Source organism: Macrosteles quadrilineatus, unplaced genomic scaffold, assembly GCF_028750875.1.
Source record: "Macrosteles quadrilineatus isolate MER2022 unplaced genomic scaffold, UCM_ALF_1.0 Scaffold_4__1_contigs__length_99947679, whole genome shotgun sequence".
NCBI lineage: Eukaryota > Metazoa > Arthropoda > Insecta > Hemiptera > Cicadellidae > Macrosteles > Macrosteles quadrilineatus.
In genome coordinates this window covers 80,575,882-80,599,727 of record NW_026542597.1, presented here as the reverse complement: position 1 = coordinate 80,599,727, position 23,846 = coordinate 80,575,882, and the positions used below count along the sequence as shown (strand labels likewise).

Below are 23,846 nucleotides of genomic sequence, written 5' to 3'. Positions count from 1 at the left end.
AAAGTGAGAAAATAATCAAAATGTTTTTTTTTATGTTCAAAATTTACTTTGCAAAAAGATCTTTTTGACGTTGTTTATTTATATTTTAAAAAGGGCGGCAAAAAAATTCAAACCCTAACTTAGATCATGTTTTGGTCCCGATGGTCAGCCATGGTTAATTTTTTTCTTATTAATAAATATGTTAGGAGTAGGTTGATATGTTACATAATTAAACATGAAAATTCGGCATTCTCAGATGGATTACATTAACATAAATGATATTCTGTTACATATTGTTTAGTGTAAAACAATTAATACTGATACTGATAAATCATAATATAATTACAAAAGTCTGGAAACAAAAATCTGGGTTTGTTAAAGAAATGAGAAAACTTAAAAAATACATCTTAGTTTTATTACTGCTCCAAAAGATAAAGAAACATAATTGAAGGAAGCTAGGTTAAATTACTTAACATATCTCTATTACTATCAGGTATTCCTTGTCGGTTATTTAACCATCCTTTTACTGAATTGTTGCGTTAACAATTACTGAATTGTTTAAAATAAAAAATGTTTACAATGAACACAATTCATAAAAATTGATTGTATAACGTGTGATAGGTAATTTCAAATAGTAGTATTCTTTAACAGTAGCAATCGGGTGTTATATAATAACTACAAAAGCTTATGCAGTCAACAAGGATTTAACATTGTAAACTTTTAATCAATGAAATCTAAATCTCCTGCATTCATAAGGCATTCTCACATTTTCCACAATCCTTAAGTACATTTATCTTTTGGTTAGACATTTTTGAAAGCACAGAAATAGAAGTAAAAGCTTATTTAAACAAGTTATCACTGTTCTCGTCATCATTCATAGCGTAAACGTTTTCCTTGTTGGAGGATAGATCGTACCTGTCACACTTGGGCCTTTGGTTGTAAATGTTCGGCCCGTTGGGACTAACTAAGCCGTTACCTGCAACACAAAACTTACGATCAGCACAAAAACGTCAACATCGGCAATCAATCTCTCAAATGTGTTTGTGTAAAATAAAAAAAGCATGTAAAACGTGCAAAATAAAAATCTCTAAAATAAAATACAACAAAAATTCAAAGAATAGAATTGTTTAATTGTCAATACAAAATAATTCTATAACTCAATGTTGATTTTACTTTGCTAACTGTAGGAAAGAATTGTCAATTGTTTGACATTTCACCTGGCAAATCTCTATTAAACTGCTCCTAGAACTGTAAAAGTGACTATATACTTTAGGACAAATGGTATTATTTTGCGAGCAATGTATAAGAAAAGTATAGAATATTCAGCCAAAAGGATATGTAGGCCTAAATATAAAATGTAATAGCAATGCTGAGATGCTCTTGCGTGCTACAGTACCAATTGTATTTTTTCAGCCATTTTATACAATTACACTCTGTGGTAGAGCTAAATTTATACAAAGACAATTTTATAATTGTTTTATTAGAGCACATTTTTTTAAAAAAACAAAGACAAAAATGATAACTTTGTCAAGTGAATAGGCTAGAAGCCTTATAAGTAAAAGGACTACTGCTCAGAAATAAGAAAAAGCTTAACCGCAATTAAAGTTTAAATTGCGGATGGCTTTTTATGAAGGAAGATTACCAATAGACACCTTTTCCCCAAGATACATACACCTACACCATTAAGTGGGCTTGAACCACTTTCTCAAAACAATATTGCATAGCTCATCATCACCTATAGGTGATTGAATCGGAGCTTCCACTAAAATACCTCGCTAAATCAAAGAGCTAGTAACTATAGTCAATAATGAAGTGTTTTAGTTTCAAGGTCACCAAAGAGATAAACTCTTTCAACTTAATATGGGACGCATATAGTTAATAGGGAGAAAGAAAGCAGTTAGTAGAGGATTTACAATAACATGAAATAATTTTGAAATTGCCCAAACATGCAGCGAATTAGAATAGCAGTTTTTGTAATACCAATGAGCTTTAAAAAAAACTAACCGTTAGGTTATTCTCTAAGCCAGTTTTCGAACTAAAAAAAAGTAGTTTACAAATTTTACTTTCAATTTAGAATAAGTACGGTAATGCCAAATCAAATTGATGAATAAAATATACAATTAATCAAACATGGTTGTACCAGTTCTAAAATATTTATGTGCAAGTTGTTATTTTTTTACACAAATTTAAGTCCCACAAAATCTTTAGAATCATCTTGGTTGGGCATTCCACTCTTAAACTACGGTTCTACAAAGAAAATCATTTCCTCACACTCAAATATCCTATTTCATTAAACAAAGTAAATCAACATTACAAAAAAAATTATCAAAATCAAAATAAAATAAAACCAAACAAAAACTGAAATTCACACAAGTGTTTCTGAAAGATTAGAAAACCGCTGATAGTTCTGAAACAAGACAGTTCTTATTAGTGAGTGAATAAATGGATATTTTACCGTATTTCAAAAGCCATAACAAGCCCATGAAAGTAGCAGACTCACAATGTGATGGTCCGACGTTCCGTTGACTCACTCACTGTTAACCGTAGACTCACAGGTTGATATTCTTTTCGTTCTCAATCCGATCCAGACCGAACCGGCCTGAAAGCAGTGTATCTACCCATGGGTTTGCTTGGCTCAGTGTAACTTCATACTCCAACAATTGAAAAACTTAAACTAAGATAAAATAAAATGAAAGGATAAGAAAATTAAATAAAAACCATGGTGTGCACTAGTTCTACTTATATTGGCTCTAATATAAATAAATACATGCTGGTAAAGGATTTGTTGACAATAGCAGGCTTACCTGAATGGGAAATAGTCCAAGCTGGCACAAGAGACACAAAACTTTTACTTTATACGCTGACGCTATAAAAACATTAGAATATTTCACTATGACTGACAGTATTTTCAACCAAGGAAGGGGGAGTTTTCTTTAGGTCTAATGGTCCATCCAAGTGTGATTTTGTCTCTTGTGCCAGTTTGGACTCTTTCCCATCCAGATAAGTATGCTATTCCGACCAAAAAACCTAACAACCTAAGCCCTTGTGCTCTAAGTTACATTCTTGACTGATAAAAGACTGAGTTTTAAAAAACATAACTTTATTTATTAGTATGTCTATTTATTGTTTTTTTATGAAATGTTATTTATTAGTTGTTATCATGTTGTGTGTACCTACCAAGAAGACTGCATGGACTTTCTAAAATGGACTGAAACTTTAATGCTGCATTGTAATTGGGCTCTATGCTTGTAATGTAGTATTGTCATCTAAATAAATACCTAAGTAAACTTCAGTCATAAATAAAAAAAAACTAAACTCAGGTTATAAATAAAAATAAACAAAAAAATAAAAGAACTTCCACAAGCCTTTAAGATTTGAAGTAGTTAACACGTTTGCTGCTACGGACGTTCCGGAACGTCAAACGGGCCTCAGCGCCAGGAGCTAGGAACGTTCTGTATAACGTTACCATGGATCTGCCAGCTCGTCACGAGCGTCCTATATTTTTTTGCAGCTCGTGTGGACGTACTTTTCTGACAATAAAAAATATAGTTTCCCAAAATCACCACCAGGGTCGTCTAGAACAGGGCTTTGTCCCACCTCTTTCCTGCTAGATAGCGACACTACTTTACCGACTGCAACCTGGGTAGTGCTGCTATCTATCAGAATCACTTAGTACTATGTCCAAAGTCAGTTTTATTGCAGAACATTGCCATCCAGTACAACTACTGTTGTTTTTACTGTAATTCAGTGTATCGGCAGCAATGTTTACGCAGCGGCGAGCGTTAGTTCAGCTCCTGGCACCGTCCCGGCATCTAGCGGTCAGCAGCGAACATGTTAAACTATGGGAGTGTTATTGGTTCGAGGGAGATAACTAGGCCAACTACCAACCTATTAATTATTCATTGATATTATTCTAACTAAAATACATTATAAAACTGGGCCATCTATCTTTTTCCAAAGGGATAACCAAGATTTATAGGGTATATAAAAGTTGCATGATGTGTTTACTTCATTTAATTCTGATCTAAGATCAATAATTACTGACTGACAAAAATGTAATAAATCCAGAAATAATTTACTATTTAGGCTTGGGTTTTAATGGAATTGCAATGCTGCTATTTCAACTTATTGGTCACAATACTCACCCCCCCAAAAAAAAACACACACAAAAGGAGTAGAATATTCCTAAAATTCAATCACGACTACTGCATTGTTCTAAGTGCTAGCTCGATTTGAAATGCTTGCACAGAGCACATACCAGGTCCTCGGTACTTCTTGAGCTGAATGTACACTTGCTTCATGCGTTCGCTGTTGATGCTGGCCACCGTGGGGTGGTGCACCATGGGTAGAGGGTAGTCTTTGCCGATCACACACTTGCACGCTTTCTGCACATTCTCAGGTGCCGTCCACGGCTCGTGGATGTGTGCCCGTGGGTAATACCTCAGCACCGGTAGGTATTTCCTGTTTTGACACATTAGATTTCTTAGATGCTGCTGTTGAGAATATTTTGTGAAGTGTCGAGAAAAGATTATTCAAATATACTAGCGTTTAGGCTTAGAACCGTTGCTACTTTGGACTGTGGTTACTACTTTGGATGCAAAATACCTAACCTATCAAAGTGCTTTTGGTGTAGAATATTCAAGACACTCTTTTAATATCGGCAGATGTTGCACCAGGGTACTGTCAATTAGTGAAAACGTTGGTTTACTGAAAAGTCATCACTCATCATTATCAAAACAAACTAAAAGTACACAATTCTATCAATTTAAGTCTAATACTGTTGTACTACTTATTTGTTAAAACACAAAATTAAGGACTTTTGTCAAAATATACCGGTATGCATTTTTCCTTGTTGTCGGTAATAGAAGTCAAAGTACCAAACACGCATCTTCCCAGGTAACACGTAAGCTTACGGCAAGCCTTGTCAAAGGCTTGTCTGGAAAGGCCTTTTTATATCAACTTGTGCCAGACTTGTGGCACGCTTGTGAAGAAGGCTTACGGGGAACAGCTTGGGGCCAATTCGTGGAAGGTGTATCACGACAAGCAACGTAGTTGTAATTTTCATCCATCGCAGCGCTAGCGGCGCTAGTCAGTCTACTACACAACAACAAAACAACCGCCATTTTATTTGTGTTTGTTTGGCCGTCTGGCGTCTGCGCTTGTTCTTTCTTGTTTTCGGTTAAGTGTTTATTTTTCCTTAAGTTTTGAGTTTATATTTCGCGTTAAGTTTAAATTTTTAAGTTTATAAAGTTTGTATACAGCCCTAAGTAAATTTATAAGTGCTTTTGGTTAATTAGTAGTTTTCCTCGGTGATAACTTTGAAACCTACTGTGATTTTCAGGTGAGTAGAATAACCTAGATTTAGCAGTAAGTTAATCAGTAATTTTAAATAAGTTAAAGCAGCCAACTTAACTTAAGTTTATAAGTTATTAATATAATGATTTAAGCATCAACCGTTTGATTTAGAGCCTGGGCCTAGTCTAGACATAACTCACAAAAGTCTTACCGGTACCTAGCTAAAAGGCCTGCCCTAGGCTATTTGATTTATGATTTATGTACATCAGATGTACATTTATCACATCTTATACCTTCTTAACTTTTTAAAAATCTGTTTTCACTTGATCACTTGAAAAATTGGCAGTCAATTTAGTGTTTGTTAAAAACTTTTCCAGGAAATGTTTTAATAATGATTCATTATTGGTAGCCCAATAAACCTGAGGGCTGATATAAATTTTAGGCCTACTTTATTTTTTTTTTTTAACTGCAGCACATTTTATTCTGTCACAAAGTGTCAAAACACCTAGTAATTTGCTATTGGGAATGTTCATGTTCATTTGTTATGTTAGGGTCCCATAATAACTTAAGCTACTTAGCTAACCTAACTCATGTGTTAATTAGCACCTCGACTGTAGGCTGCTAGCCTTGATAGACTCTACTAAGTCAATCAAAAGGACTAGGCTAAACATAGGCCTACCCTCCCTGGGTACTTACAGTTTCACATAGAGCCGTCTGCAATAAGTTTTTGGATGAGTAAGGATAAAAGTTACACAGAGGATACGCGTCCGGTAACCGGACGTGGATTAGGCGTCCGGTAACCAGACGTGGATTAGGCGTCCGGTAGGGGGTCCTGGAACGCCATTACCACAATGATACGATGTTCAGCCATCAGTGTTCGTGGTGTACTGGATAGAGTGCTCGACTGATATGCGAGAGGTCCCCGGTTCGAAACCTATCGGTAACTTTAACTTTTTGTCACAGATTTTTCTTTGAATGTAATTTCTTCTTAACTGTACATCTTTTGTTAGAATTTTTGGCATTTATAATTTTATGTTATGATGAGAATTGAACCTTCATTTGATTTTTTCACTATCAGCAAGTTTGGTTGGTTAGGTTAGGTTATTACAGTAACTGCCGGACGCCTAATCCACGTCCGGTTACCGGACGCGTATCCTCTGCGTAAAAGTTAACTTAGGCCTAAGTTACTTATTATCAAAATGATGATGTGCGTATTCTTTTCTCGCACAATAGACTTTGCCCTCGTGGCAAGCTTAGCACTTTTCGGACGAAATAAGTAAATACAGTGGAACCTTGATAACAAGTAACAAGACCCTCGATAACAAGTCACCCTTGATAACAAGTCTCATTTTTAAATTCCCTAGAATTTATTTTACCCCTAATCACATGTTATTGCAAACCTCGATAATGAGACAACCTTGATAACAAGTCTTATTTTATAATCCCCTTGAGAGCCTTTTTATTAAGGTTCTCCTGTAATTCTTACTTAGCCTATAATTTTTTTTGGAACATTCCAAAAAATTTTCTAGCATCGAAACGGTTAAACGTCACTTTGCTTTAGATCAAGTTATGTAGGCCTAAAGATTATTTTCTCCCGCGGTCACATAAAAATCCTGAATACCCCCTACAGTAACGGAACATCATTATCGCCTTTCTCCATTTGTGGAAAATCTTGACATTAGGTAGGGCTACATATATTATAAAAATAGGCTATGTGCCGGAGCGAGCTTTTGTATATAGTTTGCTTGTTTGTAGATATATTATGTTGATCAAATTTAGCAACTTTATTGAGTCTATTTCACCTTAATATTAACATTTGCTCAAAAAAACATATTTTTGCATTCCCCATAGTAGAAAACCTAAGTACTAGCATAGACAAAAAGAATTAAATATAAAAAGACCGTCAGCTGTGCTGCAGTTACCATAGGTTCTGGCGCACACCGCTGGGAGCGCTATGCAGTTACGGCCTACGCACTACGTAACTACATGGCGCTCCCATCATTGTGTGCCAGAACCTATGGTAACCACTGCACGGCTGACAGTCTATATTTAATTCTTTTTGTCTATGTTACTAGTTAGATCTAACTTTATTCAAAATATGCTTTATGGAAATCTTTAAGCATAAATCCAGTTTAAGACGAATTGATAGTCTGCAGGTTTGCTGCTTCAGGTGTATTTTTGCTCTGGTACTTTACTCATTTTGTATGTTTAGTGCACCTTTTTCTGATTTATAGATGCTGTCAGGAGAAAACATTGAGAAACATCGGCTGAGAATATGAAGAACTCAATCAAGAAGTGGCTGCAGCAAGCCACACCCAGATTGATGAAGAGGTATTTTTTCCTATTTCAATTTACGGTACCATACTTATTTCTTTGTGATAAGAAATTATTATGAGTAAAGGGCGTTTATAAAAAAACTCCTCATTTACTAGCACCCGTCACCATAGCAACATTTTCCGTAAGGCATTGCAGCTCTAGATTTTTTCAAATTTTATGTGCCACAGTGTTGCCAACAAATGCTGACCAAAAATTTACAATTGGTTGGTACAATGAGTTGAACTGTTATTAAGGAATTAACTTCATATTTCCAATCTGTTAAGATATGTATTTGAAAACCCCAAGAGTTCTATTGACACCCTGTTTTTAGGTTGCCATTGGAAACTGTACAAAGTTCTTCTGTTAGTTTGGATATTGTACTTAGTAAAAATGCCATTTAGATTATTCTAACTCTATTAAAAACATTAGCCATACCTATAAAACATTAATAGAACCAGTTAAATTCAGGGTTTATTTAACCTTTTTACCTCACATTTGTCTGTCCACATGGGCCTCAGGTTTGTGCATGGAAAGTTTATTTCAGCACTAGTCTAGTCAATTAGATTTGAATTTCAGTTATATATTGAGTTAAGACCCCACTGAGTGTGAAAAAAACCACATGTAGCCTATATGTAGAGTGGTATTGTATGCAACAATTGTTTTTTACCTTTAATGTCTCATTTCTTGCGAAATCGGCATCGTAGACTATCTTGAACGCGCGGCCAAGTCAGTTTACCGAGTAAGATAGAGTAGTGCGGCCGCGCAAAGCTCATTTCGGTGGCAAAATTCCAAGCTGACTATTCTCCATGACTGAGCATTTCGCTTCTTAGGCCCGGTTCACACGAGCAACTTATCTAGCTAACTAGGCTGTAACTAGGTAAGCCCGAATGGGTAGCGGACCAAAGGATACACCGGTTCACACGAGCGACATGTCAACGGACTAGGTCGTAGGTGTGACGTAAATGAATGTGCATCGATAAACGATGTTTTTAATACATCGATGTTTTCAATACATCAATATTTTCGATACGTTGACATATTTCTGGAAATATTTGATGTTTTTGCGTCAATGGTAAGTGAATTTTTTTTTTTACATTGATGTTTTGGACAATAACGATGTTTTAAACAATTATCGAATCATTTCAAAACTAAATTTGCATTGGAATCACCCAACAAACTATCATTTAAACTATTATAAAGTTTGGTTGAAAAAACATCATTGTTTAGAGTGTATAGGGTCAATATAAAATTATATTATAAACCTATTAATCGGTTACAAATTTATATTTAGTTTATTCCTATATTTGGACTTGTAATACTAATAATAGGCCTATAAAGATAATTGTTCCAAAGAAACGGTTGTTGCTTCATTGATTCAATACAAATATCGATATCAATGTTACTCGGATCCATCACTGGCGACAATGAGAACAAAGGGAAGAATGCGAGCTGCAGCGTGACGACCGATCGCTCGTGTGAACGCTCCCATAGGGGCCATACTGCTAAGCCGCTAGAGCGGGCGACTGGGTTGCTGCCATGAGTGACTTGGAAGCGGGGCCCGACAATAGTTTGGGACACCAAGCTCGAACGCGGCTCGCTAGTCGTCGCCCTACGCTTGTGTGAACGGTTCCATTTAATCCTGTAGTCCTCTACCCAGTCGGGCTTACCTAGTCACAGCCTAGTCAGCTAGATAAGTCGCTTGTGTGAACCGGGCCTAAAATGGTAGTAATCATTAGTCTTAGACCGTTTCTAATATTAACATCACCCATTCCTGTCTCAAATTTCCCAGTCATCTGTTTTATTAGTTAATGATACTAGATCTAGTATAAATTAATGATATTCTATTTTTTTCTATATTTTGATATCATCAGCTGATTGGTTAATTATTTATTGTTTTCTGTTGTGAGTCAGTTGTCCAATTTATTGTTTTGTTTTAGCGTTTGTACTTTTTACAATGTTCAAATATATTTCTAAAACGTTTAAAATTTATTGAATTTTTACTTGAACTCCTTTAAAAAGTCAAACATAGGTACTTTTAAAATGTTTTGAAGCTAATCCCTGAAAGCTATAACATCTAATAAAGGTTTAAACCTACAGTACCGGTATGAAATTTTTCAAGTGTCATGGAAAAAGGTATAGTGATATAGACTTTATAAACTGTAAAAAGCCTCTATTTTCTCATTTCAGTCCGACCAAAATTAAATTTATTTGGAAACCTAAGTAAAGATATATTAAATTTGGAACACCATGCCCATAGTTGTTTTGCAAATAATTGGCTCACACACAAAGCAATATTTGAAACATTTATCTCATCATAGGAATAATAAATATTTTCAGATCTAAAGGAAATTATAATCCATAAATTTGGCAAAGTCACATAATTTATTGAGGGAATACATGTATGGCAACTTAAACAAATACTACAAAACATCAATTTTATTGAGACAACAACATATTTTTAATTTCTGTTTTTCAGGTCTAACAGACAGCAAGCAACACCCGCTGCTGAAGAGTGTTCTGATGACTGAATACTGTACGAATTGTAATTTAAACCTGTGTAAATATTTTCAGAATATAAAATGTTAAGTGCACTTTTACTTTGTTTGATTTCCATTGTCAAAACTTCTCTGATTAAGATAATTTCTCATTTAGTTTGAAATCAACTGTAGGTATAGGAATAAATTTGTTTCATTTTTTGTCATTACAGCTTAGTAAAGCTATGTAACTAATACAGTACTGTGTTAGGTCTATTATATGGAGTCAATTTAAATTCAACCGAGGAGTTAGCTCTGTTTAGCATTTCCTCTAATAACATTCAAGTTTTTCTATTAGAGGCATTTATATTAAATTTGCTTTGAGTAAAAATTAAACTACTGATTTAGTTCTGAAAGCTGTATTTAGGGCACATTAGACTTCTGATAGCAAGTCTGATATTGCCCTACTTTACCTTACAAAGCTATCTTACGGTTAGTTTGTAGGCATTTGACAAAAATAATTTTTAAGTAAAATACCTTTTTGAAACCCGTAGCCTACATTTCTTAAAATGATTGTATTCTACCATGAAATGAACAGTTGTCATAAAACATATTTATTTATTGCTCAGTGCTTTATTTTGGCTTTTAGTTAGTAATTAGTTACTTTTATTTTCAAACAGGATCCAACACATTTATCTCTAATTAGCCTACAGTCCCAAGTCTATTTTTAAAACCTATCATTCTCTATCTGGCAAAGTAAAAAGTTTTGTTGGCCAAACAAAATTTAATTTATTTTACATACATTACTATGAAACATAAACATAATGTGCTTCATTTTTATCTGAGCTATATTTTCAATGATTTATTAATTTGTTTTATGGAACAAAATATATCTGTTACAGTTTCTAAGTTCTAATAAAAGGCCTGTGATAAGTTTAAACAGAAGGCCTGTGACAAGTTTGAACAGAAGGTTTGTGTCAAGTTTAAACATAAGGTGTGTGGCTAGTTTAACCAGAAGGCATGTGGCAAGTTTAATCAGAAGGCCTTTGACAAGTTTGTATAGAAGGCCTGTGACAAGTTTAATCAGAAGGCCTGTGGCAAGCTTGTCTGATGGGAACTAGGAGGTTTGCTACAAGCTTGCCCCAAGTGTACAAGCTTGCCGTTATACACTTGTAGCAAGTTTAAAGGTTTGACAAAAAAGGTTTGTGACAAACCTTTCTCAAGCTTTTTTTGTTACCTGGGTTTCTAGGAACCGACTTGACCTCATTTCATTCTTCAAAATTCCCCGCTAACCCTTACACTCAATTAAAATTTTACGCCGAAATAGTGGTCACGGTGATATTGTTAACACCTTTTACAGTCATGGAAAAAATTGGGAACGATTTCACTGGTTAGGCTAAAATCCATGATCTGGCAATAATGATGAAATTTTTAGACGCATTCTGCCATTGCAAAAAAAGTTCAGCTCAGCTCATGTTTATCTTATTGATCCAAACTCTATATGTATATATTTTATTCATACTGTTTATCTATCATTGGATTACATGGGAAATACTCTGTGAGTTATCTTTTGTATGTTAAAACCAACGTCACTCGAGGATTAAATAATTTGTAAACCGATGCCACATACCTTATGAAGTCTCCATTAGGGTCTGCCTTGCGACCAAATCGTACAGGACAGTAGCAGCTGAAAAACTGTTGAAAGAATGACGAGTTGGAATGCCACATCCACGAACCTGCGTTGACGGACCAATCAGCGTCAAGTAGCAGCTCCTCAAATACCTGAAATAGGAACGGGAAATACTAGGATAAGAAATTAGTAAATCTTATATTTCTGATTAGAGTGTATGAGACATAACATCCCTGTAACAATATTTGTTTGCTCTTATTAGTTTTTGGAAGCAGAATCCCTCAAAACAAAAATAATATAATGTAGTTATATAATGTAACCAGTGTTGGGGAAGCTACTTTTAAAATGTAGCTAGCTACAACTACTGCTACATTTCCAAAAAAGTAGCTTAGCTACAGCTACAGCTACAGTTCCGAAAAAGTAGCTAGCTACAACTACAGCTACAATGAAATGTAGCTACAGCTACAATTTTAGCTACTTTTCCAAAGACGTTACTTTTTATTCCACGCACATTAGGTAAATGTAAAATTAATTGCAACTACATTTTTATTGAACAAACATTTAAACAAAACATGTCAGTATTGTATCATTGACTATAGGCCTATATACCTATAGGTATATATAGTCAATGATTGTGTCTAACATTACTTGGAAAACAAATTATTCCTAGATTGTATTTAATTTGTTGGCATTATATACCTAACATTAAAACAACAGAACCAAATAGTTGGGTTTCCCATCATATTTAGTACTTATTTTCAAATATTGCATTATTTTTAAGCATCTTATATGTAAATTTCATTAAGTTCAAGGGACATAGGCCTACAACCAAACTATATTTTAAAAGCTCATTTTATTTTCTTTAATATAGATTCATTTATAGATGTCTTGTATAAACAATTAAGACCAATAAAACTGTAAATAAAACGATTATTTACAAATTCTTGTTGGTGTTACAGAGCCTAAGTTAGCCTACTGAAATTGGAGTTTATTGCCTTTCTTAACTTTTAATGTTAAAAACGACATTGTTATAACTTTTAACCATAGTGATAAGTTACTTGTTCTATGAATAACACTTTTCAATGTCAAGAAATCGTCCTTTATTGTCATTATGCATAGGGCAAATTGCAAATTGTGCTTCAACCTAGTTGGTACAGAACCCAGTATTCAGCAACTTATCCTGAAATCGGCTTTTAATTTAAACATGTGGAAATTTGTAAAGTAAAAATAACATATAGGCCTACTTGGCTATGTAACAAGTTGGCTATAGTAGGCTTGTTCTTGCAAGGACTAAAGAGATATATTCCTAATAATTGAACTTGGAACTTGGTATTCGTCTTAAACCATAGCATAGCCTAGGAAAGGAATAGTCCTATACAAGAGCTGAGCTGTTAGCAGGAGCAAACTATGCTATTTTTTCAATGTAAGTTTCATGTTATATGGAGATTTTTTCGTTACAATAATCATTTAGTCTAGGCATATCTTAAATCACATCAGGTAATTTCTTCTTTGTTAATTTAGTAAACCTTTGAAAAATCTTCGTAATCTAACCAAGGAAGGGCTTGTGATGATGAACCACAATCAACAGCTGAAGCAGAGGTTGATAGACCAGCTTTCTCATTATTTTAAGGTTTAGTGTTGGTTTCCATTAAAACCCAAGTTGAAACACTATCGATATAATAAAGAAACTAAATTGATTACTAACTTCCCTGTCAATCACTTGCAAGCATTCAATAGCTTCTCTTGTCACCGGTAACGTTTAAACGTCGTCTGCATCTAGCGATTTTATTTAATCTGACAGTAATCATAGAGTAGTAAATTAAGGAAATGAGAGCCAAAAATGTGGATAACACTCATTTAATGGCCTCCATGTCCATGCAACGTTGTATAGGGAATGAAACGGCTGCAACCAGCTGTATGAAGCCAAGAAAGTAGGCCTAATTTTTTTGAAAATCTCAGTTTGAAAGGTTTTACGTAAGGTTGAGGTTATGATAAAAATCATTATCTCAAAAAATGTTAATGTAGCGAGAAAAGTAGCTGAAATTCCGCTTCAACTACTTTAAAAATGTAGCTAGCTACAGCTAAAGCTACAAAATCTTAAAAGTAGCGTAGCTACAGCTAACGCTACAAAAAAAGTAGCGCGCTACTGTAGCGTCGCTACTTGTAGCGCGCTACTTCCCAAAACTGAATGTAACAATGTTTGAATGAAACAAATAGCCACTTATTTGTTGAAAAGTGAACACTGTTTTATAAGCTGATTACAAACAGACCACTGAATGATTCTAACCTAAAAAACTGAAATTCAGGTACCATCAGGCTGTACAATAGATAAAAAACATAGGTACTCCATTAGTAGATTTCCCATCCTTATGGAACAGCTGAAGCCAATTTTTCATTAGTTCTGTCTGGAGCAATGTAGATGTTGTGTTTTGTTTACAATTTGTTTCTTGTTATTTCAGTAATTTAAAACCCGTTTAAAAAAATAAAACGATAATCATAAGCAATAAATCATCCTCTAGTTATATAACCAAACAGTAAAACACAAATCATTAAATTAATTCTAAAGTAATAGAAACCAAATTTTGTCGACACCAGCCACCAGTGTCACCTGAACTAGACACGAAAAACGAGCTTCAAAATTTACAATGGTATGGGAGATGGGAGTCTACTTGTGTTGGTTAGTCTATGATGATTCCAACCGAAGCTGTACTTATGATTGTTGGAACATCCATCTTATCGACTACTTGATTTTTTTATGTTGTTAAGTGTGGCAAGTTTTAGGCACTTGATTGGTTTCTAATGCCTGTAGTTTTAATTTTGAATTATTTTATAAGCTTGTCACTTTATTCCTTTTTTTGCTACATTTTAAATTGCTTTTGAATAAATTGTATGACCTGACAGATGTACTGCGTCTACATACTTCCCAGTTTAGTAATTTTATAGTGTGGTTAAGTTCAAGTTAATTACAAACCAATCCAGTAATTTGATTGAGTTGGACTTCAACGTTGACAACTATCATATTTCTATCAGTTACCTTCATTCCCTCTTCCCAAGATAACCACAGGTCTCCTCGAGTGAGAAAGCAGGCGACGGCATGTCTTGACAAGTGATGTATCCAACCTTCTTCCCGCAACTGGATCATGATGGCGTCGATCCACGGGAAACCGGTCTGGCCCTGTACAAGTATAACCTTAGCACCATGTACACACACAAGTGAAATAATTACCATAGTTCAGAAGATAAAAAATAATAAGGGTACTACGACCATAAGATATAACGTAACCACAGCATGAGATTAGATTGAATATATAGTTAAGAAATAGGCTACCAGAGAGAACATTTTTGATATTTTTAACTAATACTTTTTGTATTGACACATATCCTTGCTAAGGTCATGATCACGGATAGATATGTAAGATACCTACCTACTAGGGTGCATATTTTAAAACCAATATGACAAGTGTTGATAAAATTATGATAGTTTTTGTACTGACTGAGATCAGCTTCATCTTATCCAGGACCGTTTATTCAAAACGCAATCAAAAGGACAGCTGGGGTACAGCTTATTAATTAGAAATTTTAAATATTCTAAATATTATACAGAGGAGTAGAGTAGGATGATTAGTTAATAAAATAGGCAGGATAGACAACATTGTTCTTACTACATGGTAATGATTTTAAATTTTAAGGACACTTTACGAGCTAAACAACTTAACTTTTAAAACAGTGTGGTCATACTTTATTTGTTAACTTTTAAATGGAAAGAATTTCTTCTGTAAATGTAGATGAAAATGAAAATCCGTGGCAATACGTACACTCGCCCATTTCGCAAGAGCCTGAGGATTTTTGTCCCAAGGTATCTGGACACAGATTGGATTTCCCTCCATCCTGTCAAAGTTGGCGTTGTTCGTGGCAGCACAGTAGAAAAACTCCCTCCACAGCAACTGGCCATGAAGTGATAAGGGCGGGTCTGCTTTTTTGATCTGGAAGAAATAGTCCATTAGAAATTAAATTTTGGTTCAATAACTTTTGGATGTTTATCATGATACCCGGCTCACTTGAAAGGAAAAGGGTTAGTTTCTTTGGTTGAATATTCAGTAGAGTGAGAGAGTGAATTATTATGTATTTTGTGTATAGTCTAAAACGGTTTGTGTTTCATGGGCTAGAGTGGACCCTCCCTATTCAGACAAGACTGCCATTGTAAATGCTCTCTGAAGAAGTGCAATACAAGGACAAGGTAACAGTGTGTATTGGTCAGCCCTTTGTTCTCAGGTAAGCTAGCTCAACAATATCCCTTTCCAAAACAAATCTCAATGGTGAAACCGCGAGGTTTAACCAAAACCAGAAATTGCAAATCTCATACCAAAACTTGTGAAATCAAATCCGAATCATAAAACCTTAACACAAACTTTTTACTGCCATATTATAGCCATATACACATAATATATGTCTATATATATATATATTTATAGAAATAATAAACCATAGGCTGGTACACGTTTTTTAAATTTTCATATATTTTTATTTATTATTTCTATAAAAATATTTATAACAGTAACCCTAACGGTAAACATTACCCAATATGTCTATGAATGTATATAATATGTTAATATGAACGGATGGTGTTTTAGGCCTCTGAGAAAATTTTAAGATACAACAACAAACATTTTTCCCGGGTCTAGGTCTTACTTTGACCAACAGAAATTGCTTATCAAGTTTGCTTATACATATTTTTTTAATAAATAAAAAACAAAGAAATGAATTAAACTTTTGACACTAACATAATAACATGAGATCAATACCGGTACATTAATAAAATCAATACCTAGTTTTAAAACTCCCTGATTGAATATTGAAACCAAACTTTCCAAAGTATGGTGGTTTTGAGATTTGAGATGCAGTTTCACTAAAACTGTTTAGGCCCTAGTAGATATTGATTTCAACTAACCGAAACATAAAGCCGGGTGAGTCTGTGGTAGAAGTTGCGTGTGGAGAGACATCCGAACCTGAGGTATGGACTGAGACCACACGGACTAGCAAGGAGTGACTGAGGCGACATCTTCGGCTTGGCGAAGCTAGCGACCCACGCCTTACGCTGTAGATGACGCTCTAATCTGGCCAACGCTTCTGTCTCGCCTCCCTGCCATGTCGGACTGCCTAGGTCCTCTGTCTCAAATCCTGCGGGAGGACAGTTATCAAATACACCGGCGACTAAATGTGAGTTAAAGATGCACCGAAAGTTATTTTTTCATCCAACCCAATACAATTTGTTTACGTTTGGTACTTTTTTGTCCAAACCTTGGTCTTGTTATGTTAAGTCAACCCATGTTTGATGGCCCAATAACACCAAAATACTTCTGGATCCAGATAGTCAATTCACATGGGTTCAAACCAGAAACCTTAAAATTAAATCATTTCAAGGAATCTCGTTTGTTTTTATACGATCCTACTTTTTTATAGTCATAGATTACAAATAAAACCATCTAAAAACATTGTTTATAGTAACCTTTTGCATTTTAGACCATTTCCCCCCGATTTATTAAAAAATTGTAAATTAACACCATTTTAAATTGAACCAATTTGATTTTTTTTATAGTGGTCTTCTACTTTAACATAAGCATACATACTTAGTTTCATTAACATTGATTGAACTAGTTTTTAGAAAAGAATGTTTGTGTATCAAGTGCAAAATGGCAAATATCTAGTATAAATAAAGCAATTTGGAGAAAAATTACCATGTCTCAGAGCACATTACTTGAGGGGCGCCATGTAGTTACAGTAGTTGCTCAATCAGTTTGACTTCGCAAACTATTTGTGTACAGTTACTCGACAGAAATCAGTAATTTACATCTTAATTTAAGTTACTTTCAATAAGATTCTAAAATTGCTTCATCTTTAACATAACAAAGGCATGTCTTTATTCACAGATCATACCGAGCTCCTCTAGCGTTGGTACTCCATACTTGTCGTTATGGTCGTCACAGATGGGAGTGTAGGCGTTGCCGATGACTTTATCATCAATCCCGTCCAAGGCCTCTGGTGGTGGGCCGAGTGATGCGATTACATCTTGGAACCTGTGATAGGTCAACGGAGAGTGGCCGTTGTTCCTGGTGATTATACTGCAAAAACATATTGACTTTTATATTTAATTGAAAACTATACGTACAGAAATAAACAAATATACAGGGCTTTTAACGCTTTACAGTAGTTTTTAACTAAGAGGCCTACTACTGTTAGAGATGATCAAGAGATCGAGCTTACATTTAGAGATGAAAGACAAAGTGGAGAAGTTGGTTCCAATCGTTTACACCATAGTTTGCATTTTTGGTAGCATAGTGATAAGTTAGCGTCTACTAAAAAAACCTGATTTTGCATTGGTTTTAAATTTTTTTTGGTTAATAATTTTTGAGTATCTTAGTTTTAGATAGCCTAAAATAAACTTTTCCTATCCTAAGTGCTTTGACTACACTACGTTTCGGAGGTAAAGGAATTCCTTTTTTTTGTCCCCCTTTTCCACATAGAATACATTAATTTATGTAGGCTATTACATAGCCTAAAAACAACTAAAACTAAAAACAAATATTTTAGTCAAAACAATTAACAATTAGTGAAGGAGTAAATTTTTTAAAGTCGTTTTTATCTTCAAAAACTATTTTAACCCTTTAAGGTCAAATTTTCCCCCCATTTTTCACCGAGTATAGTTTGCCATCAGAGCAGTCGGGAAAATGGCGCCCGGTGACCTATATTCGCCGTTCAACTGCAAAAACAAATTTTATGGATTTTTGATTTTTTTTATATATAGTACAGCAAGGCCACACTAAAAAAACAGGCTGTAATGCTGTCAAGCATGACGTCACAATGGAAGACGGCAATTAATGACGTAATGTTTGCCGTTTGTGATCAGCTGCTTGTTTTAATCTTTCCTTGGAAAATAAATAAATACCCTCTGTCACAAAAATATCTAACATTACGTCATTGCCGTCTTCTATCGTGACGTCATGCTTGACAAGCATTACGGCCTGTTTCTTTAGTGTGGCCTTGAGTATAGGTTGCCATTTTTGAGCTGTCGGGAAAATGGCGGGTGGCAACCTCTACTCGCCATTCAACCGCAAAAGGTTAACTCATTTAAACTTACTTCAATACCTGAACAAAAAACAGATGTTCTGAAGTTGGTAGTTTTGTATATGAATATATGCTGCATAACTTACGCCTCCAAGTCGTAGAGAGTGTGCGAGACGTGCGAACTGACGGATATTCCGAGGTCTGCGCACATTTCCTTTATGTGTTTGTCCCTGTGTTTGCCGAAAGGTTCTGGGTCATACTCAAATGTAAAACTGGTAGTTCCCCACTCCTGTAAAACACAAGTCAGAGATTATTTTCAAAGTATCAAAAATAGTGAATAATGGATATTGAATATTTTGTAGGCTTAGAACAGGATGTGTAACTACTAACTGTACTAGTTTAAGTATGGTAGCCTAGAAGAATGTGGTTATACATTCTGAAGAAGATCTGTGGTTATACATTTTAGTAGCAGCACCAATAGGACACACACGAACATCACCACTACCATGGATTTTTAGTCCATCGTGCTGTCAACTGAGCCACCGATCCACAAAATTATATAGGCTAGTTCAAGATAGTTAGTTTTATATCGTTAAAGATTCCTATAAATCTAGAAACAAAAACTTACAAACAAATAGAAGGCATAGACGACTAACATACCTTGAAAAGTTTTGGAAGTGCGTCTGTTGGCTGTCCTCTTATGACAAACAGTCGAGAACCGAGCTTGTGCAGACTGTTGTCCAGATCCTCCAGACATTGCAGCAGAAACCTGTCAGATAAGAAAATCTGTAACTACCGGTACAATAAAATACATTTTATAATATTTTTTTTTTTAGATGCCGTTTATATAATCTACTCAAAAGACTTAAGGCAATTATACAAAACCAAATTAAGACTCGTATCAATTGTTCTAATAACTTTGTTGTGACAAATTAACCCTTTGAGTGCCAACGTCCGGGGAACCGGACGTTTTTAAAACGAGCCAAAAGTGCCGACGTCCGGCCGACCGGACGTTTTTAGAACGAGCCAAAAGTGCCAACGTCCGGCTGACCGGACGTTTCGTAATGATCGAACAGTTGTCATAACAACCGAATGGATACTCGGATTCTTTTAACCCATATATTAACATTGAGTCGAAAGTTACTAGATGCGATACATCGATTTTCGTTGGTCGAAATATCAAAAATTCGATTTTTACGAAATTTTAACCTAAAAATCGCCAGATCGCGCTCGGCATTTTTAGCGCGACCTTCGGGAAAAATCATCGGCATTTTTTGAGCGTTACTTTTATTTCTCGCCTGGCACTCTAAGGGTTAAAAATTAAGATTAAACCACACAATCCCCTTATTCAGATTTAGACCTACCAGACTATTTAGCCAGCAAAACTGTAATGGATTGACTAAGAGAAATTTTCCTAGGAAACTTGAAAGTAGGCTTAATGGACTTTTATGAGTCAGAAACAAATATTGTACAATCCAGAGCCCTTACTCGCACCATTTAACCCTGTAAGTAAAAGTGACATATATCAGAATATAGATAAGTATAAATTTTGCTGGTTATTCAAAACAAACTCACCTCCATTTATTGATGCCGACATTAGACGAACCAGCGAACCATGGATCTAAGATGAATATGCATCGATAGGTAGTTGCTCCGACGAGTCCGGCACGCAAACTTGGGTTGTCATGGAGACGCAAACCCTTGCGAAACCAGTGAACAGTATGACGCTCCCGATCTTGGGTGATGTTAGTCATGACGGTAACACTCTAGGTGTTGTTGATAATTGTGTGAATGTGGAATAAGACACTGTTTGGGGACATTTTATTCCACTGAGGTCCCAATCATCAGGTTGACGACCGTATTATATTTAAATGGCCTCTTGAAACTTCCTAAGCGCACAATCTATCTGAAAATTGAAAATAAACTTATGACCATGACATATAGGCTGAAAAAGGCACCAAAACAACTGCAGATTGTGCGGATGCAAGTTTCTTTACCTAGCTTGAAGATATGAAAAAAATGTGTATACCTACTGTAGCACTAAGTACTTTATTATTCACAGAGGATACCCGTCCGGTAAACGGACGTGGATTAGGCATCCGGCAGCGACGTCACCGGGTGGGGGCCCGAAACGCCTTTACCACAACGATACAATGTACAGCCATCAGTGTAGTGGATAGAGTGCTTGGCTGATGTGCAAGTGGTCCCTGGTTCGAATCCCATCGGTAACTTTAACTTTTAGTCAAAGATTTTGCTTTGAATGCCATTTCTTCTTAACCGTACATCTTATGTTATAATTGTTTGCATTTAAAATTTAAACAGAATTTAACCTTCATTTAATTTTCACTATCAGCAAGTTCGATTGGTTAGGTTAAATTATGACAGTAACTGCCAGACGCCTAATCAACGTCCGGTTTCTGGACGCATATCCTCTGTGTTTATTATTACTCAACCCATTCAAGCTTCCCTGCATTCCTCTGCAAATGATAGTAGCCTACTGAAGGCTTCCTACGACTAACTGTTCCTCAGAACTTTTTCAGTAAAGTTAAGTTGTTAGGTTAAATTTCAAGGATAGATCATGATAGGTTCGTAACTTATGTAAAAATATTACAGAAAAAAATTGTATTTCTTACCGGCACTTTAAGTTATTCTGATTTAATTTTTGATGGGCCTCTTTAACATCTAGCTTGTGTTACTTAATGAGCAAACATAAAAATTAACACTACGCTACAGCAATTTAATTGGCAGATGATCGACTTAATTACTAGATAAGTTACCTAACTTACTTCTGGGTTAAAACTTTTACTAGCCTAAATTGTAATTTAACTGTTTGATTAAAACTAATGTAATTTTTAACAAATATATAATTTTATTATTTTTTTTATTGTAGACTAACAACTTACTTGAGGACAAGCACGTACCTAGGCGCATACTTTGATAATGTTTAAAAATAATTTTTAGTTAGGGCCTACCTGAATAATAATGTTGCAAGATGCACGATTTTGGTTCTCTCCCTAATCTGATAAAAGTATGAGTTAATGGGATGCTAGTTTTACTTTTAACAACAATACTGTAACTACGTTTGAAAAGCAATAACCAAAACTCTTATATTGTTATTTTGCTACTTTTGTCTACCAACTTCACTTCTTCATCCTTCAACTAAACCAACCACACCACTTGCAACGTGACTTTAATTCACCAAGCAATCTGATTGGTTCAAAACTAAAGTCACGTTTTCAAGTCACGTTGATTACGAGGAAGTGCAAGTAAATTTGGAATAGTGTATTTCCTTCCAATAAATGTTCCCATTAAAGGGGATTTTTTCCCATTCATGGGAAACTAAATTTTATCGCTTGCGTAGGTACGGTACTATCATTGATTTCAGATTATCAGATCAGATACCAAGTAGACTTCTCAACCTATTATATATTTTGAGGTTTTTTTCTATTTAGAGTGATCGTTACCAGTATCGGGTAAATTCAATCTTATTTTGGCAAAAAAATTACAAATTGTGCGTAGCTCTACACCTATCCACTTTCATTTTTTTCCCATTCATGGGACTGGACTTAAACTCCGTCGGGTTAGCGTCGTCTGTTGTCGTAACCAGTGTTTCCATTTGAGGGATAAAAATCCCTTTCTAGGGATATTTAGGGCCTTCGAGGGATTGAAAAGGGATTGAGGGATAACTAGGGATAATCAGCGAAATTGAAGGATTTTTGAGATTTTCTAGGGATTTCAGGCCTTTGACATTATAAAATTGAAATATTGATAACATAATACATTATGGCTGTATTTCAACAACGTTAAGGACCTTTTGGCTAATTTTCCAAGGTATTAATAACACATTGATTATACTACTTTTTCCCTAGGTTTTGCTAACAAATCGATTGTAGCATAGATAAAAGATACTCTTCAAGGAGGATGTTTTATATCTATGGTTGTAGGTAGTGGTATGGTAGTGACGTAGTGTTTCAAAGTCGGGACACTCACGGGGAAGAGTAACAAACAGCCAACACTGCAGGAAACAAGCGAAGTTGGAGTTGGTCGATGGAATGGAATGGCGGATCTAGATTACTGTATTTTTTTTTAGTAGCCCTGTGCCCTGTGTCAATGTCGAATGTTTGTTTTCGTTTTGATTTTGTTTGCCGGTGATTTCTGTGATGTTCTTTGGTTAGTAAGTAACTTGGTGTAACCTTTTCACCAAGGCATGATGGCCATGTTTGAAAAATACTATTGAGTTTGAAAATTGGACACTTAAATAATATTTTTGAAACGATTGTATACCAATATTAATCTTGTTTTGTACCACATAGACAGTTTTTAATCACGACTACCTTTAATTCCAGGCCGGAGGCCGCGGCCTTCGAAGTGGAAACGTTGCAAGTTGCAAGTATATTGTTGTAAAGGTGTTTGTTTGGAGAACGCTAAGCTATAATGATATTTATGTATTTTTTTAAGAATACGAAAGCTTGGTTACTGAGCTATGAAAATATTGACTCCACATTGAATGTACAGAAATAGATTTTCAATTTATATTGTTTTGGTTTTCGATTCTATATTATGTTTTATTTCCATGTTAACTTATGGGACGTCTTGCGCTAAACAATACCTACTACAGTACTTGCAACGTTGCCAATTCTACCAGGCCGCGGCCTGCCTGGAGTTAAAGATGGCCGTGGTTTTAATGCTACAAAAATGTTTTTTATATAGTACCTATTACTTTATAAATAATATGGGTTATTGAAGAATAATATCACCAGTTACCATATTTTAGGTGGCTATACATGATATCCATTGGTATTGCTGCAAAAATAATAAATTATCTAGATTTGATATAGAGGGATAATTGGAGGGATTATTAGAACACGGACTAGGGATAACTAGGGATTTTTTGACGTTGGCCCAGGGATATTTTTTTCTTGCGGATGGAAACACTGGTCGTAACTGATCAGTAAATAAATGTTTCGTGTCCGTAACGTGTTTTGTGTCGTGTGTAAATGTTTATTTATTTTTACTTGTTAAATATGACGCTCTTCATGTGAAGAAAGAAGAAGTCCTTGTACCGCCTGATGATGACTCCACATAGGAGT

At 35.1% G+C, this 23,846-nt stretch overlaps 1 protein-coding gene and 1 long non-coding RNA gene across 10 annotated transcripts; one reads left to right on the top strand and one right to left on the bottom strand.

The window, feature by feature from the left end:
* Positions 1-372: 372 nt before the first annotated feature.
* On the bottom strand, positions 373-21,949 carry LOC128993649 (cryptochrome-1-like). 8 transcript variants are annotated; one of them, XM_054417700.1, is made up of 12 exons: positions 21,729-21,949; positions 20,332-20,662; positions 19,417-19,525; positions 18,903-19,045; positions 17,629-17,813; positions 16,643-16,872; positions 15,510-15,677; positions 14,729-14,869; positions 11,695-11,846; positions 4,238-4,440; positions 2,480-2,593; positions 833-955 (listed from the first exon to the last, which is right to left on the bottom strand). In XM_054417700.1, exons 2-11 carry the CDS (start codon positions 20,508-20,510, stop codon positions 2,529-2,531), a joined length of 1,575 nt encoding a protein of 524 aa, XP_054273675.1. In that variant the 5' UTR covers positions 20,511-20,662; positions 21,729-21,949; the 3' UTR covers positions 833-955; positions 2,480-2,528. The 8 variants fall into 8 exon arrangements, 6 of the variants coding, with proteins under 6 accessions (XP_054273674.1, XP_054273675.1, XP_054273678.1 ...); XM_054417703.1 differs by having other exon boundaries at positions 2,480-2,578; positions 21,729-21,948; XR_008490784.1 differs by having other exon boundaries at positions 843-955; positions 2,435-2,593.
* Positions 4,949-10,181, top strand: LOC128993650 (uncharacterized). 2 transcript variants are annotated; one of them, XR_008490787.1, is made up of 3 exons: positions 4,949-5,320; positions 7,509-7,605; positions 10,067-10,181. It is a non-coding gene; the product is annotated as an uncharacterized LOC128993650 (long non-coding RNA). The 2 variants fall into 2 exon arrangements; XR_008490786.1 differs by lacking the exon at positions 4,949-5,320 and having other exon boundaries at positions 7,090-7,605.
* Positions 21,950-23,846: the final 1,897 nt, after the last annotated feature.